The 19,602-nt window shown below is 45.5% G+C and overlaps 1 protein-coding gene across 2 annotated transcripts in view; it reads right to left on the bottom strand.

The window, feature by feature from the left end:
• Nucleotides 1–4,428: 4,428 nt before the first annotated feature.
• Nucleotides 4,429–19,602, bottom strand: part of GOSR2 (golgi SNAP receptor complex member 2) — an 80,385-nt gene continuing 65,211 nt past the window's right edge. For both annotated transcript variants that reach the window (XM_086923835.1, XM_086923836.1), the window contains one exon: nt 4,429–7,806. In XM_086923835.1, the coding sequence (XP_086779961.1) occupies nt 7,645–7,806 (162 nt within the window). In that variant the 3' untranslated portion in view covers nt 4,429–7,644. The remainder of the gene's footprint in view (nt 7,807–19,602) is intronic.

Consider the following 19,602-nt stretch of genomic DNA (forward strand, 5'->3'; position numbering starts at 1 on the left):
CCACAGTATGGAGGGGGAGGCCACCGAGGATTGGTTTTCTTCGAAGTACTGTTGGGTTACCTTCTTAAGATCCTTGTTAATCCGGGGCACTTTGAGGTAGCCCGGGAAAATCGGGAATAATCTGCGCCGCGCCATGGTCGAAGTGGTGAGTGTCAATGTGAGTGGCGAGTGATCGGACACCCCCCGTGGTAGTATCTCGGCTTCGGCTATCGTAAGGTGTCCATTAATCAAAGTGAAGATGTAGTCTATCCTGGACAGGCTATTGTGTGTGGCCGAGTAGTATGTGTATTGTTGCTGAGTAGGGTGCAGAGCGCGCCATACATCCACCAACCCCTGTGCAGTCAAGAATGTCTGGAGCCTGTTGGGCCCACCTGCGTGCGCACGTGGGGGAAAGCGGTCTTCTGAGTTTGTGAGTGCCATGTTGAAATCCCCACCTAGTAGTAGTTCCCCATCAGGGAGTGTTAGCAGGAATTTGCCCAGATCCGGCAAGGCCTCAGAGTGTAGAGCTGGTGGGATATAGACAGAGACTATATTAAAGAGCTTCCCCTCCCACTGGCCATGCACTGCCGCGAATCTGCCATGGTCATCCGTTGCTGTAGACTTGACGATGAACTTGGAAGATTTTTTCTGCAGGATGCCAGTACCACGGGACCCCGAGGTGAACTCCGCATGCACTACCATATGATAGCCTCTCCTATCCAGGGCCTTCGTGGCCGCTCCCGACAAGTGTGTCTCCTGCAGGAGAATGAGAGCCGGGCCCCGTCTCCTTATCCCCTGTAGCACTAGCCCTCGCTTGATCTTATCCCCCAGGCCCCTCACGTTCCAGGACATGACAATCAGTGAGTTCTTCGTGGTTGGGCTATCTGTTGCAGCCATTGCTAGACTCCCAATCAGACCTCCCTGCGCCCCGAGTGTGCCAGTAGTTCTTGGTTACATAGAACATGCCTAGATACTTAAGTGTGCATAGAACATAAACTTGTAGGACCAAACAGTCCCATAGAAAAAACTTTTCCAACTCTTCCCCCCTCCCTGCCCCCCTGCTACACGGACTCAAAACTGCCCGCCCCCCCAACTTAGCAGAGTGCATATCCCATCCCCAAACCAGTGTACTTGCGCGTTGGGGTGAGGGACTCTCCGCAGCCGGCAGTCTCTCATTCACACCCCCGGAGGCCCTTCACCCAGTGTCCAATGGCTGGAAGCGCTTCACAGCTTAATAGTCTCAATACTGAAGTATGAATGAATTGTCCCCAAGCTTTCATTGTTCCTCAGTCTCGTCCACGCCGCCCTCAGCTCCCAAAGAGTCACTGTTGTCCGGCCTCCCGCCGGAGGCCTGCGAGTCTCTGCGATGGCCGTCGGCCCGATCCTTTCTGGAGCGATTCGTCCGTCTGTGGTTCTGACCCGGTCTCCATCCCTCGAGCCATTCTTGCACGTTTTCGGGGCAGTCGAAGAACCAGGTTTTGTTCTCCGCTACCACCCGTAGTCTTGCGGGGAATAACATGGAATACGGCAATTCCCTGGACCTCAGTTCCTTTTTCACGTCGAAAAACGTGCGTCGCCGACGGGCGACTTCCGCGGTGTAGTCGGGGAAGATGGCAATGGTGGCGTTCTGGATCTTGAGGGGAGGGGAGGACCTGGCTGCCTGTAGGATTGTGTCCCGGTCACGGAAGTTAAACAGACGTGCCACTATGGGTCGCGGGTTAGCCCCTGGCTTCGGTTGGCCACCCGGGACTCGATGGGCCCTCTCCACCGAAAAGAAGTTGGACAGTCCCTTTGGCTTTAGTTCGTTGGTGATCAGGTTCTCTACAAAGAGATCCATCGCCTTCACGCCTTCCGATTCCGGTACCCCTATAATGCGGATATTGTTGCGCCTGGAACGCCCTTCCTGCTCATCCAGCTTCTCCCTGAGCATTCTATTGTCCTGCGCCATCTTCCCCATTTCTCGCTGGAGTTCCGCGACGTCTTCCACCAGTGATTTTGTGATCACCTCCATACTCTTGACCTTCTCCGACATTTTGTGGAGGTCTGCTCTAAGTAGGGTGACGTCCGTGGAGATTCCGCCAACAGTTGTTTGCAGTTGTGCCAATGCTACCATGACATCGTCCAGCGTGGCCTTTTTTCCCCCAGGGGAGTCGGCTGTTTTACCGGTCTGTTCCTTCCCTGCCGGGGATCCGGTGGGCTTGTCGGAGGTGAAGCGATCTATGCGAGTCTGTGTGACGCCGCCCTTAGGGCCTTTCCCCGCCATGCCGCCGAAGGTTGTGCTCCTCGTGCCCCCACGCGCCAGGATGTAGGGATCAGTGCAGGCCCCCAGACCAGTCCGATACAGCAGCAAACAGGTCGGGCGAGCTTCTTCGGGGCGGGAGGTGCTCCGTAGGTCGCCAAGTGCGTAGCGACGATCAGGTCACAAGATGGCGGGTACTCACTCCGTTGTCGATGCCCAGGCTCCCGGCACTTTAGGAGATGACCTCCGATGCTGTCAGGATTCCAGCGGTCCCTCCCTTGGGCACTGCTCCCTTGATTTGCCTGAGCCGCCGTCTCCAACCTCCTGAGGTGTGGTCGAATTGTTGAGGCCACCGCCGCGCGGGCACTTCCGGTCCAAGTTCTCTGGTCAGGATGCACTTCCGGCGGGGTGAAAAGCCAAGGAAGGTCCCGGCTCTGGAGGTGTTGGCAGGCCGGTCGGGGGCTTCGACGTATCTTTGGCTACGGACGTCGGATTTTCTTGCTGCTTGTCGCTGCTCACTCCGCCCGGTCCTGGGATCCGGTGCCTGCCTTTGGGGCTTGAAGTTGTAACGGATTTTGTGTCGGATCGACGAAGAGGCCGCTTCAGCCGCGGAGCTCGTCCCTTATGCTGCCGCCATGATCGGCTGCTAGCCACGCCCCCCTCCTACGGTGCTACTTTAACTTTATTATACATAATATTTGTTGCCTCCTATACCTCGACTACATAAAAGTTGATAGATGGCAATTCTTTTTGACAATGTATGACGTAGACTGCTGCGCTACATTCAATTGAGTGGTAATTGCATCTCTATTAGAATTTCTTTCAGCTTTCCAGGTAAAACCTTTGCAAGCAGCTTTCATGAACATAGGTTTAATGGTCTGATAAGACCTGCAACTAACCAATGTTATGGAGTAAGAGAGAAAAAAAAACCTTAAAACTTTGGAAATTCGTCTGCTATGGCACCAGATTCCTCAGGACTGCGTCATTTTTGACTTGCAGCATCACCACTGCATGGAGACCAGAGTCCCATGTATTTGTGTGGTCTGCTGATTTATTTGAGTTGCTCCTCAGTCTCACGTATATCCTGTGGCTAGCCTAAAAATGATCCTTTTCATGGGTTGTTCCTTACAGATCCTGGACAGAATACTCAGAACATATACCATGGGGGTGGTATGCTGAAATTTCGCATTGGTTCTATACGCTTAGGTGCGCCTCCTGAAAGTATATACAAAGGCAAGTTACAAAATGACGCCTGCTTCCCTCTTCTGTCCCTGGGTAGACTCAATAGACCATATACAATGGTTGTTTGTATAATGCTCATTCATATGGGTTGCTGTTGCCTCATCTCTGACGGCTTCTAAGTCATATATTTTATGGTTGGGTTCTCATTTGCTCCTATTAGGTGAACTCCTCTGAACATATTATGACTGGCTGTATAATGCTCATTCCTATTGGTTGCACTAGCCCTGCCTCAAGGCCGGCATCAGCCCAGTGTAACTGGTTGCTGTACACCACAGCATAAGACATAGCTGATGAAAAACTGCATCTCATAAGAGCCACATCATGTAAGACTGCATCCCACAAGAGCCACATCAGGCCTCACACTACATGGGGTTCAAACTGAATGGAGAAATAATCAACATAGCTTATATGTGGTTATTATTTTTCAAGATGGCACATTATAACAAGGAATATCTGAAGATGGCTCCTGTCTAAGTATGGTGTGAGGCCTAAGCATGTTGTAAGGAGAGACTAACTGTAGGTAGACAAATAACAGATGGGCACTTTCTATGCCAAAAATGTTTAGACTATTTGCAAAGAATGTGGTGCCCCTGAAGTAAACAAAAGGAAGAAGGGACAGGAATTCAGTTCAACAAGAAGTAGAACACGACATTTGGGGGTGAAGGGGGGAGGGGGTTTAACGGAAGAAAAAAAAGTTGTTCAGCTCTTTCCCTGGGAAGTTCTAAAAGCCATTTGGAAATGATATTGATACTGGATGTAATTGCTAACGATTTGGAAGCTATTTTACGGCTGGTAGCATGCTGCTTCATGATAGCACACTTTGTGATATGAACACTTTGTGGTTCATGTGGATCACAAACCTCTAGATCACATTTTTCACTTCGCCAGGTGGATTGTAGGAATAACAACATCTAATCTTTGGGCTTAAACTAAAAAGACCAGAAATAAAATGAAGTAGGGACAACACCTCAGACTTAAAGACGTAATATATTTGACTGCATAAACAATATAAACAAGCAATATTAACAACCAAAATGAAACATTATCCTCAAAAAATAATTGAGGCTTCTGTTTCTTAGAAATAACCATTTAAGCTTATTGATTTATTTTGCAATTCACAGGTAAAAACAATGTTTTCAGCAGTTTTTTGCTAGTCTTAGTTCTTTCTTTTCTGAACAATTCAACCTATTTCCCAACTCTTAGCAGAAAATAGGAAAAAGAATGCATTTTCCACCAAAGTGGTGGTCATCTTCCACAGTCATTGGTCTCGTCTTCTGAAGTTACCATCCGTCATTTCAAGCAAATGTCCCCAGGTTTATTAGCTGCAGTTATACAAGTAAATATCCAGGCTTACCACTGGGAATGCTCCTTTGGTATGCAAATCGTAATTCATCCACATATTGCTGCCTACGTTTCGCGAAGGAGTTAATAAACCCCTGAAGGTGGTCATGGTACCGAAAAATGCAGCACTGATCCCTTTCCTCAAAACGTTCTTCCTTATTTCAAAAATTCCATTAAAGGCAAAATAGTGCTGGGGAACCTACAGCCTTTCAATCAAGCCAATACAACACTGGGCATCCAGGATACTGTTTCGGGATTGAATTAGTATTTATGGTCATAGTTCATAATATCCATAAAAAATGTGATATGCTGTGTCAAGATCCCAATGCTATTGGATCTCTCAAAAGCCTTTACCACCATCAGCTATTTGATGTTTGCTATCCAACGTGGAATAAAAGACAAGATCTGCCTCAGTTTGATCACTTTCAGTGGCACTGCTGCATAACCTGTCGTCCAATCGTCGTCGTCTCAGCATGCAGAGTTCATCTGGTCTCAGCATCTTCACAGATTTTCTTTCAAATCTATATCCAGCTTTAACTCAACTTCAATAATACACATAAACATGAGCTTGTTTAATTAGACCGAAGACACTGAGCTCAAGCAGCAGCCTACAGGCTCCTTGCGGTACTTCAGTAGGTGACTTGCAGAGCCATCGGTGCCTCGTGACACAGTAAAGAATCCAGGCTAATACTGCATATACAGCACTTATTTATTGTGTGGATTAAAGGAGTGCTAGTTCGCTGTTGTTCCACATGAGCACTTTCATGCACCTTTTTAGATATCGGGTTATCCCCACACATTCTGCCACCCTAGACCCAAGTAACTCTAAATTTGAGGACTACTGAAAATTAAATATGCAGCTACAAATACTTTGTTAAACTGCATGTTATTCCTCTACTTTTGGCGATCTAAACATTGCACTGGTGAGGAAAATTGTATTTTAAGGCCTGAAGCCCCTCCCCAACCTGCCTGAGAGGACGATTTGAGAATGTGTTTACGGAATACCTCCTGCGATTTCCTGAACATCTACCCATATTCCCAATTATTAAAATTACTTGCTAGGGTGGGCGCTCATCTTCTTCCTTAGAACCCGGCTCTGGATTCGCTTGGATACATTATACATTGCCTTACCTTCCAGGTGGCACTCTACTATTTTCAGGCCCTTTTCTTTTGATCATCTACAGAGACATGTTTGGTCTGGCTTCCAAGTGCCTGAGTGCCCAATATGGTATACACTGTTCTGATAGGAGTATTCTGTTTTGCAGGAAAGTTCATACACAAACAATTTTTAAGGATACATTGCTTTGATTTATTTTCTAATTTACTCAATTAAAAATGAGGATGACATGGCAATAGATTGCTGTAAATTTAAGGCCATTACGTTTTTCTGAAATGACTACCACAGTGCCCCCCTTATGAACTTAGGGGACCTTTAGGTGTACTGTACATCACTTACAAGTAAAAAATAAGAAAGGAGCAGCTTTTCAATGATTGGAGTGTCCTTGTGATGCTCGGGACAAGCAGGGGGGCAGAGAGCACGCACTAGGTCTCAAAAGGGGATGTACCTTTGACGAATGTGTGACAACAAGGCCTCCCCCTCATGCCCCCGTTGGGAGCGGATGTCCTGTTAATGTGGGGTAATTCCCTTTAGAAAACAGCAGCAAGTATCATACTTGTTCCAAATAATCCTGCAGTGTGACGCATGTAAATTGCACGCCCACTTTTGCACTCACGTCTTTGGGGGGTAGTGACTTCTACGCATCCCACCCTGACGAAAGCCCAGGACCATCTTTAGGCCAATAGAAATGGCTGAAACATGTTGGCGTCTAGTTTAGGGTCATAGGACCATTACATCCTCTAGCCCTACTACAGTTTTTAACCTTCCCTCCCTCTCCGCTAATATGAGATCCTTTTGGATTGGATGAGGAATTCTATCTTGAAACGTTACGACCCCCTATCACAATAACTTCATAAGTGCTCACTGAAATATGGTTGAGCCCACCCCAACCTTTAGGAGTTGGGGTGAGCCTGATAATAAAGCATTAGCGTGAGTGAGGGCTATAATAAGAAAAGGGTCTCTTTCCCTTCCCACCCACAACTGTGGGTCAGCGCAAGACTGGCATAGGAACTCCTAGTACAGTGTCATCTAAAAGGAAACCCCCAAACCCCGTTATTATCTTTTTCTCTAGAAGGAACCATCCTGGTTCTAGAAGGGATACTTAGTTGTGATTGTATGTCCTTGTGAGGCGTCATCACTCTGAAAACAATCACACTGTAAAACCGGGAGTTTTGTTCTTCTAGTATCATTTAAAGAATTTCTAGGGTGATTTAAAAATGCAAATGCATTTATACCTCACACTTAAATGACACTGAAACAGAACATCTTTTTAAAATGTCAATCAGGTCGAGAAGTTCTAATGAAGAAAAGCAACCTTGGGTTCTTCACAAGTCAACAATAAGTATTTCAGTATCCTGTCCAGATGGCGCAGAAAAGGCATTAACACTTTACAAGTGTGGTTAAGATGACTATTTCAGAAATGCGATTCTCCTGATGCACGGCGTGAGTTTTGCCAAACCATTCTCAACCAGGAACTTTGGGCAGCAGTAAGATGGCCATTCAGACCCAAGTGGATATCTGCAAAACGGGCCACTGGTTTTCAGTGCCCCCATTTCGATATGAAAAGGTAGCTCCTGTACTCAGTCATTTTGAAGTTTTTCCTCTAAATCACATATAGATTGTGGCACGTTTCTACAGCCTGGGACCGATTCACAGATTAGATTCCAATGCAGTTATAGTTTACGGATGAGACACTATTTTTCTTGCCACAGTCAGTGCCATAGGCTCAGGTCAGGTACTTGACGACAAGAAACATAATGACACAGGTGACCACCATTCCTGCGATCATAATGGCCTTGTCCTGGAAGGCACGCTTCTCGATGAGACGCATAACGGTGTTTGAGAGTCCCAGCATGTTTGCGACATCCAATATCTTCTTCTGAGCACCCTGAAGAACAGGAATTAAAGAAAATTATAAATGGAGCAACAGAGGCTGACAAACCAAGATGACACCGCTAAATAATCTACAATAACAGTAATCAGAAGAGCAGATACATTTCAGAAATACATAACACATGATTGTGACTAACCAGAAGTTTAAGGCTGTTTGTGTGGGTGAATATCTCATTTCCTCCTGACACTCTTCTGGGAACACCCACCTTTGGACAGCTATGAATGTGAAAACTGAACATTTTTGCACAAGTACTCTGCATGCATAGCTTATATATATATATCTGGGGCTATATAATACATCAAAATTGTGCATGCATGTCTTACCCATTTTTTACTTGCTTAAGCACCATACAAACATCTAAAATGTTTTGCGACTCAGAGTCCTTATGATTGTCTAATATAACAAATATTTACTTCTGGACTGTATGGTGTCATGCTCATAAAATATGATTATTGTTGAACAGTCTCTCGTGCTCGAATATATGATGTTAGAACTGGAGGTTTCTATTCAGTTGTCCAGCTAAACTTGTCAGATTGAAACCAGAAAACCTAGGAGTCAAGAGGTGGATTTAAATAGTTTAGGCCAGGGTCTGCACAGGATTGACTCATCTCCGCAGAAAGCTCTACCGATTTCTTTTGAAGGCTTGGAGATTAATTTTACTCCAGCCTTGTATGTTCATGTCCCTTACATTTTACATGTTCTTTACCACCACAATGTCCATTTCAAACTCTACATACTAGTCACGAAAAGAAGAATAAACATGAAAGGGCTTCACTCAAAATGTAGTTTTTCTCAGTTTGCGAATTATAACTCTCAGCAATTTATCATTAATGATTCCATTGCTCTTCAGTGCAAAACTACAATTGTCTACTGCTCTAGTGTCTGACCCTCTACTTCTTCATCAGACAAGAGGTCACTATGTGACAGTGTCCCCAAAGCAATCATCAAAACAGAATGCCATGTTAGCGGTGAAAATCAACAGCAACGCTCATGGCTTCTCTTCAAAAGCCACATCGAGGATTTATTTATTTATTGAAATTGTAAAAGTGTACCCCCGAAGGGGTATCTCCACGCTAAAGGAGCAGTAATGCAAATCCAGGTTGGTCAGTTACTGAACAATTTTGTTTTTAGGAGTTTCCTGAAGTGGAGGAGATTAGTGCACTTTCGTAGTTGAATGGGCAATAAGTTCCAGTACACAGGGCCAGATATGCAAAAGCTTTGCCCGCAGCCTGAAGTTTTCTGTAACGAGGGAGAGCTAGCAGAGCTTTATCTCACTAGCGAAGATATCTGCCAGGCAGATAGTATTTACATTTTTTCCGGCGAGGTAGCTGGGGCCGCTGGCTTGTAATGTCTTGTGGACTAGATTGCACATTTTAAACTTGATTCTCTAACTGATGGGAAGCCAGTGAAGCTGCTGTAGCAGTGGCCGGGAAGAGGTTCCAGGGGGCATGTTGAGAGTCAAGTGGGCTGCTGTGATACGAGCTCCTTGGTCTTCCAGTACTGCTCATTAAATGTGGGATTTGCCTTTCCCAGGGACCACACGTGAATAACCAGAACAACCAGCTTCCCAATGCCCATCAGCAGAGAGAAAAGAAAACGTCTTCTGCTGTCTGAGAAACCTAAAGAGAGCGCAGATCCAACAATGCCAGCACCCACCATAGGGCTGCTACTTCTGATCACAGGTTGCTTGAGAAAATCATCCTGAGACTGGCCATTGAAGGAAAGAAAGCGCTGTAGGATTAGACTTGGCAGAGAAGTGAGACGACACTCCAAGGCTCCACGTTGGCCAAAGGATTGACAAAGTGCACAGTATAGTCACAGACTGGATATGTGAAGGACAAAGGGCACTATGACAACAAACCGCTTAGTGAAGTGAAAAGACTGGAAGCGGTCATGCTGATTAGAAGAGTGTCAGTCAGTCAGTCAAAACCACTTTATTCGATTAATTAAAATCATAAAAGTATACTAGAGCAATGTTAGGTACATAATTAAAAACAGAATAAAATCAAATTAATACAATTACATTCATGAAAAAAGTTTAAAAAACCGATTTTCTCTCCTTTTTCCTCCTCCTAAGAAGACAACTACAGCAGTATTCCCATTCCTCACTGAAGATCACCAACATTAATTCATATACAAAGTACAGATTAAAAAGGATGTTTTTACAGTATTAAAAATCCAATCTTTTTCTCCTGATTCTTACGGCAACTGTTAAAAAACTAGCTATACAATACATAATGAAAGGGGTTTCCAACATTAGTAAAACAGTGCAGGTTTATATTGAGTAAAACTCATCTTTCAGCAAAGGTTTAACATAGCGCTTCCTAGGTTCACTATACCATGGGCAAAAGAATAAGAAATGCGCAGTGTCCTGGACGGACTTATCATCGCATTTACACGGAGTAGAATCCTTCAACTTGCACTAATTTTTCATGTCCCATAAGACCGTATGAATTTGGTTGAAGCGGAATTTTGACAGTAGCCATCTATGAAAGAAGTTTGTTACCACTGACAAATAAGGCGCCATTTCTGGAGTAGTGGTTATCATTATATGACTCCTCACTGAAAGTTTACATAATTCCTCAGCCTCTCGTTCCGCATCACAGAGCTTGATGAAATTAATTTTCACCAATACTAGATCTTCTTTACATAAGGATTCTGGGCTTCCGAAAATCTCAGGGCGTCCTAGCTTTTTAGCCACATTCTCAACGTAAGACAACCACTGAATGTCCCTCACATGATCTAGTTTCATACAGTCTTTGATAATTTTATGATTCAGAGTAAGGTGCTGATTTAGCCAAAGTTTTATCCATAGCACAATGGGTGCTACTTTTAACAGGTCAGTAATAAAACCCACCCCTAGTTCAAGATGTACGGGATAAGATGCTGTTTGCTGGGGCAAACCAAGCAATGATTTTAGGAATTTATTTTCTTCCACTTGGATGCGGTCAATTTTAGAATATCCCCAGATAGCTGCCCCGTAACGTGCTATTGCCACTGATTTGGCTTTATAAATGGCCAGAATAGCCTCTATAGGTTTCCCCCTAACCTTCTTGCGAACCCCAATACTGCAGATGCAGAGCTAACTGCATTTGCTTTGGTGGTTAGCTGCGGTACCCATGTTCCCCTTTGGTCGAACACTACCCCTAGATAAGTAAAAGCCTTTACTCCGGAGATAACTTCACTGCCACAAAAAAATGTTTTTTCTTTACTTTTTGGACAACCCACTGACATTGTGTGCGATTTGGCACTATTAATAACCAGATCCAAATTGGACATAAAAGATCCAAAAGAATCAAGGAGTTTTTGTAGGGCAATCGGGGTCCTGGCTATCAGGACCGCATCATCGGCATAGAGGAGCACCGGAATTGGCCTCCCCCCCATGCACGGGATGTCCTGAGTTGCTGCTGTTAGATTGGTCTCCAATGAATTCACGTACAATGTAAACAGCATGGGGGCCAAAATACAGCCCTGTCATACCCCTCGTCGGGACCTAAAGCTTGCTGTACACTTCCCGTCGGTAGTCATCCTAATGGAGGCATTTAGATCTTTATGCAACTCCGCCAGGAAGTGTACCAGAGAGATGTCAAGGCCCATATTCAATAGCATAGTCCACAGCTTTGACCTATTTACTACATCAAAAGCTGTGGATAGATCCATAAAGCCTAGGAATATGGATCCCCTTTTAGCCCTCGTGTACTTTGCTATTATCAGGTGAAGGTTAAGACATTGGTCTTCTGTGCTCCTCCCCGCTCTGAAGCCGTATTGTACATCCGTCAAGATATTATCCCTAGTAGCCCAGGAAGTTATTCTGGCTAATACAACTTTTCCTAGGATCTCGACAGAGGAGTCCAATAATGAAATGGGTCTGTAGCATCTTGGATCTCCCCTCTGGCCTTTTTTGAACACGGGGATTATGGTAGCACTGGACCAAGATTTCGGGAATCCCACAACAGATGAAGTATTAAAAACTTTGACTAAAATGTCTGCCCAGAATAATGGGTTAGCCTTAAACAAATCCGAGGGAACCCCGTCTGGGCCCGGAGCCTTTTTACCTGCGCAATTCTCAATGGCTTCAATAACCTCAAGAGTGAATAAGGTCTACGTCTGACCCTCAGATCAGTCGCATGAGGGAGAAAAAAAGACTCTAGAAATCCAGGTAGACTGCAGAATTGCAGCCCGGTTATTGTGCCTAAAGGGGTGTGCTACGGTTACATCGTGAAAGTTACAATGGGAGTTATTACAACGCTATCCTTACATTGCAGGTTAGCTTTTAGCATTTTACATCACAGGACTTTACTTGTCAAGCAAGTTCAATTATACTGTTTTAAATGACTTAATTTTAACTACACGCACACACAAATGAAGCTTAAGTCACTTAAAATTGTAAAAGCTAATTCAAAGAATGTCACTGAATTTAAATAATTATTAATGGAAAATACTTTGATTTTAAATTGTAAAATGTAAGTCAAATAAGTAATTTATTTTGAAAAAAATTTTAAGGTTCAGAGAGGTGTACATTAACGTACATAAATGGAAATCAATCTGTATAAAAATGATTACATTCAATTCATCTATTTAATATTCAATTTAATGTAATCACTTTATAAGTAGTGTTACAACAACAGCAAATATATAAAAATAAGATTAGTTTAAAGCATATCTTTTTATATTAAATTGTATATCTACACACAATTTGCAATATTACTTAAAGATTAATTTAAAATATATATTATAGTTTGTTCTTTCAATTAATCTTATTTTAAAATACTTTCAATAATCCATCTTTAAAAGAATTATTCTAACACTATAAAGTAATTACATTAAAATGCTTAAATATATGTAAATAAATTCTATATTTATATATAGCACTAGATCGAGAGAGAGAGAATATTTACAAACCTGCGATTTAAAGTACTCTTGATGAAAGTAATGTGATGTCCTGTTACTCCTGATGTACTGACCGTGATGACTCCCAAGACTTTGCAACTCTCCACACTGTCCATAGAAGGGATGGGATGCCAGACGGCAAACTGGACCACAAATGTTTACACCATGGTCAACAGAGCAAGGCAACAAGAATATGATATGGTACACACAAAACACTGATCTTGGGTTGCTCATGGTACTGTATTTGTTATTGCATTACACTAGTCAATGAAGATCTAAACTTCACTTATGAACTTCACCTTGGTCTCAGTGACCATTTTTCTGAACTACACTGCAGAAGTGGAGAAGTGGAGAGACGTAGGGGCTCATTCGTTCAGTTCAAACAAACTTTGATAGCTGGAATTGTGATATTCTCTTATGTCACTGGCCAAATTACAGTCACAGACTCTGGCACAAAGCTTTTCTTTATGGCACTAGCGGATGTCTGGTAGGAATTAAGGGGGGTGTCTCGGGCACCCCGCGACTCTCCTTCAGTCAGTGTTTGGGCCACCATAGATCGCGACGACAACAATGCAGAGGTCCCAGAGGCAGACCCAAAAGTGAGCAGGCGCCAAGAAAATGAGCACTGGAAGTGGGGAAACTGGAATCCCGCCACAGCCAAGACACAGGATCCCCTGATCACATACCTGATTCCCCCGATCAGGAGTTGGCCCTTACCTTCAAGAACATTCCAGTGAAATTGCGCTTAGGACCTGAATGCACTCCAATGACAGTGGTGATCTGAACACTGGTACTATATTATTTCAAGGGGGGCTACCGAACACACAATGGGGAGCGAGGGGGAATTCCTCCTTATGAACAGGGGTAGGGGATACTCACCAGGTATGCGTCACAGGGGATGACTGTATGTGCCTTTTGGCTACCCTTGACTGCTATACCTATTTGATACCAGATGGAACAGACTCTCTTGTTATTTGTTACAGTTACTGTTTGTTCATGGGCCTGTTCCTGTCCTGACCTGGGTAAGGGAGTCGAGGTAAAGGTTTTGAACCTTTCTTTTGTGAACCAACAACACACCACAGTCGTAAGGTGGAGACCAGACCGGCATATGGACTCAAGGGGGAGCTGGGGGACAGTGTCACATTTCCGTTCTCTTCACATCACTTTTTACCTGTGTATAAAGTCATGATATGCAATGCCTGAGGTATGGCCACCCCTAGGCGGCACCATCAGATATATTCCTACCTGAGATGCAGACAAACACACATATGGCATACATGCAAGAAGCGCATAAGACAGCAATACAACTTACAAAACTAAATAATAGTTGGAGAGGCCAGACTGTAGGCACCTACTACTCGGCATATCGAGAGGGTACTCAGATGGGTGGCACCAGCAATGCGGCTAGTGCCAATCCATAAAAAAGTGGACATGGACGGGCGCTATGTAGTGGTTGAGTAATACCCAATAATAATTCTTAGTAAACCTGGCTCCTTAGATGATACACAACCTGACAACGCGGAGTATATGGGATGGGGATTTTAATAGTGTACATGACACCCCCTAAACTGGTCACTTCAACCGCTGCAGAGCTCATCAACAGCTAGAACTGCTCGCACCTTCAATGAATGGGTCTGGCATAGACACTTGCACAATATGTGGGGTTCCATGCACCCCAACACAAGAGAATACTCTTTCTTCTCAGCAATCCACCAACTGTACCTGGGCCGTACATTTTCTGATCACAATCCCCATACGATGAGAATACATTGGGGCAGGTGCCGGTACCCACTTGGAAACTTCACCCCAGTGCTGTACGATAGGGTGTTTCATGAAATTGTTGGCACACATTAGCCACTATTTCAAAGCAATGACGAACCCACTTCTGACAGGGGGATAGAGTCGGATGCATTTAAGGCAGACATACGGGCCTAAGCATTAAAATAACATTTGGTATGAAACTCATATTACACAAGCAAATCTTAAATACGAAGTGCCATAAGGGAGGCTGAGGTGCAGGTGGGGGAGGGTGTGCGGAATAAACACAACATCATACCCTATAGGAGAGACCACAGGGCTCTAGTGGACAGGCTGGGAAAAACTGGACTACGCAGAGCATGTGGCTAAAATACACAGAAGGGGACAAGGTGGGAAGTATACTGACGTGGTTTCTAGTTCCCTTCTGAATGCCATTAGATCCCAGGTCCTGGAGATACTTAATGCACAGTCTTCTTAGACTACTATAGCTCCCTTTATGAACAAATAAAAGAAAACGGGTGGCCGTACTTTGCACAAATAACTAGACAGGTTGTGTAAGAGGTGTGGCGCAGTGGCCAGGGTGCCTGACTCCGGACCACGGGGTTCACAGTTTGATCCCCGGTAGCAGGTTAGCCCAGCACCATGTGACTCTGGGCAATATCTTGCTTAATCTTCGTGACGGCCCCCAGCCCCGGGACAACTCTCCAAAGGTAGCTTTGCGCTTAACAAATGCTGGTATTTTGTGTTTCATTTTATCCCAAGATTCAACCCTTTCCAAAGACAAACTTTTGATGAACCACTGACGATCGAAGAGGTACATCTTGTGATTAACCAGATGGTAGGCAATAAGACCCCTGGGATAGATGGATTCCCGGTGGAGGTTTATTCAACGAACAAGAGGAGACTAGCTCCGAAGCTCCTTCAGGTGTTTCAGCTCACCAGGGACAAGGGCATTCTCCCAGCATCTATGTGCGTGGCAACTATTGTGGTCCTCCCCAAACCAGGCAGAGATCCACTGGATGTGTGCTTGTATAGACTGCTGTCCCTCCTCAATGGTAACTGTTAATTGCTTGTGAAGGTCATCGCGAATAAGCTTCTCCCGTGCCTTACCACGATGGTCCTCCTCGACTAGAATAGTTTAATTCAGGGGAGCAACACATTCCATAACTTGAGACGCCTCTTTAGACTTTTGAAGTAAAAACCACAGCTGAACCGACACTGTACAGCTACATTTAAAAGACCTTTTGACAATTTGGGTTGGCCCCATTCTATGGAGGTGTTGTGGAGAATGGAACTGAGGCCCGAGATAAAGCAATGGATAAGTCTACTCAATGCCATGTTCTGTTTTGTCCCAGATATTTTCAGACAGTTCGCAGGTGGGAGACATAACACTTAGGCATGTCATTTCAAAAATTATTTTCCAATCAAACTTGGCTGCAACATCGACTACTGTGCATCGATATATCATCTTGGATTCCATAGTGTTGCCATGCACAATAGTTCAACATTTGCTTAGGAGCATATATTTTATTGCCATCAGTAAAGACTTGTATCTGTTCATCCTTTTTAGTCTTAAATGCATTGCCACTTATACCTCATTTGGTATGACTGTTTGATAAAATGTGGGAAGAATAGTTAATATGCCACTTTCAAATCATTTCAACGCTTTTTCTGGTAGATACTATATCTGCCTGTGGATTCCTCACCTTGTGAATATCCCCCTTGCGTCAGCAACATTCGGAAATTCTTTTTGTAGCCTCGCGCCGACGTGGACTTGGACGTCATAGAGACACGGCATCGCACGAGACTCCGCTGACGGCACTGACGCCTACAATAGGCCCACGCCGGCGTGATGACATATTTTCCCGCCCTTTTTTCCGTGCCATCGAGGCACACGGACAGACCAATTACAGTAGAAATATACATAGTATACACAATACACAATAACCAAGGAGAAACACACATAGTGTGAAGCAAGTGCAAGAAAGCAATGGAAACAACTCCTTAACATTACAATATATAAACAATACATAACAGAAACTCTGGTAAAGAAGAGTGGACAACAGGGAGGCGGGTGGGTCAGTGAGGAATCCACAGGCAGATATAGTATCTACCAGAAAACGCGTTACCGAAGGTAAGTAACTTGTTCTTCTGATAGATACATCTGCCGTGTGGATTCCTCACCTTGTAAATAGAGTCCCACAGCAGTCCCCACTCCCGGAGGAGGGTGTCCACTCTTCTAAACCAGGAAACCCTGAAGGACAGAGCGTGCAAAACGGCCGTCCCTCCTCACCTCAGTATCCAAGCAGTAATGCTTTGCGAACGTGTGGAGGGAAGACCAAGTTGCCGCCCTACAAATGACCTCAAGCCAATGCAGAGGTTGACGACTTAGCTCTAGTAGAATGAGCCCTTATACCCTCTGGAGGATCCTTACTGGCCAAAGAGTAGCAGATCTTTATACAGAGGACGATCCATCTTGACAATGTTCTTTTATGGACCACCCTTCCTCTTTTGTAGCCAGCAAACCCAACGAAGAGCTGGTCATCCAAACAACAGTCTTTAGTCCTGTCCAAGTAAAAAGACACCGCCCTCCTAGGGTCCAGATGGTGTAACCTCTCCTCCTCCTTGGAAGGGAGTGGGGGAGGATAAAAGGTAGGAAGGGTAATGGATTGGCTAAGGTGGAAAGGAGTCACCACCTTAGGAAGAAAAGCAGCCCTGGTCCTAAGAACCATTCGATCAGCATGAATGGTCAAGAAAGGGGGCTTGGAACTTAGAGCTTGAAGCTCACTTACCCTCCTTGCTGAGGGTATTGCAACGAGGAAGACTGCCTTAAGAGTTAAAAGCCTCATAGGACATTTATGAAGAGGCTCAAAGGGAGCACCCATCAGAAAGGTCAAGACAAGATTTAAGTCCCACTGAGGCACAATAAAAGGAGTAGGAGGGAACTTATTTGTGAGGCCCTTCAAAAACCTTAAAACTACAGGAGACTTAAAAGAGATGGCTGGTGAGGCAAACAGAGAAAAGCCGACAGTGCCGAAAGATAGCCCTTAACCGTGGCAACAGCAAGTCCTTGCTGCGCCAGAAAAAGGGCAAACTGGAGAACATCAGACAAACGGGCTCTCAAAGGGTCAATAGAATTCCCACCACACCAAGTGACAAATTTTGACCATCTATACGAATAGACAGATTTAGTGGAGTCACGCCTGGCTGACAAGATGACATCCACCACGTCAGGTGTGAGAGAAAAGGAAATCAGGTTGCCCCGTTCAATCTCCAGGCATGAAGGTGCAATGTCTGGAGGTGGGGGTGTAGGACCTGCCCCTCCATCTGAGAGAGGAGGTCTGCCCTGAGAGGGAGACGGAGCGGCGGGTGAGAGGAGAGGTGGAGAAGATCTGTATACCACACCCTTCTTGGCCAGTCCGGGGCGACCAATATAACTTGGGCCCGGTCTTGGCGAATCTTCATCAGAACCCGAGGAATCAAAGGTATGGGAGGAAACGCGTAAAGGAGCTGACTTCCCCAACTCTACTGAAACGCGTCCCTCAAGGCTCCTTGCATCGGACACTGGAGACTGCAGAAGGACGGGCAGTGAGCATTCTCGCGAGTTGCGAACAGGTCCACCTGAGGAGTCCCCCACGTCCCAAAGACGTGACGTACCACCTCCGGGTGAAGCCTCCACTCGTGGTCGGCAGAGAACTGCTGACAGACTGTCTGCACGCACGTTCAGAACTCCGGCCAGATGATTTGCCATCAGACAAATCTGGTGGTCCTGAACGAGGACCAGAGACGCAGAGCCTCTTTGCAGAGACACTGCGACCCCACTCCTCCCTGCTTGTTGATGTACCACATCGCGGTCGTGTTGTCCGTCAGGACTTGGATCGACCGACCGCGAAGGGAAGAGAAGAGAGGAAGGCCTTGAGCGCCAGACGTATCGCCCGCAATTCTAGAAGGTTGATGTGAAGCAACCTTTCCTCTGGAGACCAAAGACCCTTGACCTCCAGATCCCCCAGATGAGCACCCCACCCTAGAGTGGATGCATCCGTAATCACTGTGGCCACTGGAGGAGGCAGCTGAAAAGGTTTCCCCTGAAACAGGTTGCCTTCCACTCCCCACCAAGACACATCCGCCGCAGCTTCTCTGGAGATCCTCACTGACTCTCTGAGATCTCCGTTGTGCTGATACCACTGCCTGCGGAGGCACCACTGGAGCGCCATCATGAGCCAGCGTGCATGGTTGACCAACAGAATGCAAGAAGCCATCAGACCGAGCAGGCGAAGGACCTTCAGGACTGGAACGACCGCTCCATTGAAAAATAAAGGAATCATCTCCTGTATGTCGCAAATCCTTTGTGGAGGAGGGAATGCACGACATACAGTTGTGTCCAGTACTGCACCTATGAACAGGTTGCGCTGGGATGGCACCAGGTGAGATTTGGGTACATTTATTGAAAAACCCAACCTGTACAACAACTGGGTTGTCTCCTGCAGATGGAGCACTCTCTCTGGCGACTGCTTTGATCAGCCAGTCGTCCAAATAAGGGAATACAGGAATCCCCGACCTTCTGAGATGCGCCGCCACCACTGCCATCACCTTGGTGAAGACTCGAGGCGCAGTAGTAAGCCCAAACGAAAGGACCGCAAACTGATAGTGCTGCGATCCCACCGTAAAACGGAGATACTTTCTGTGCGACTTCAGGATGGGGATGTGAAAGTACGCATCCTGCAAGTCGAGCGACACCATCCAGTCTTCTTCCAGCAGAGCCTGAAGAACCTGAGCAAGGGTGAGCATCTTGAATTTCTCTTGTTTCAGATAAAAATTCAAGATCCTGAGATCCAAGATTGGACGAAGCCTGCCATCCTTCTTGGGATCAGAAAATACCGGGAGTAGCATCCCTGACCTTTTTCCTGCTCCGGGACCACCTCTATCGCACCCTTTCTCAACAGAGTTTGAACTTCCTCCTGTAGGAGTAACAGATGTTCCTCTGTGCAATATCCCTGGCAAGGAGGGTAATTGGGAGGGAATTCCCGAAAGGGAAGGGCATACCCATTTTCTACGAGATTGAGAACCCAAAGATCTGATGTAACCGCTTCCCAATCCCGTAGAAAGTGAGTAAGCCGACCCCACACCGGACCCACATGATCC

The sequence above is a fragment of the Lissotriton vulgaris genome, chromosome 5, assembly GCF_964263255.1.
Source record: "Lissotriton vulgaris chromosome 5, aLisVul1.2, whole genome shotgun sequence".
Classification (NCBI taxonomy): domain Eukaryota; kingdom Metazoa; phylum Chordata; class Amphibia; order Caudata; family Salamandridae; genus Lissotriton; species Lissotriton vulgaris.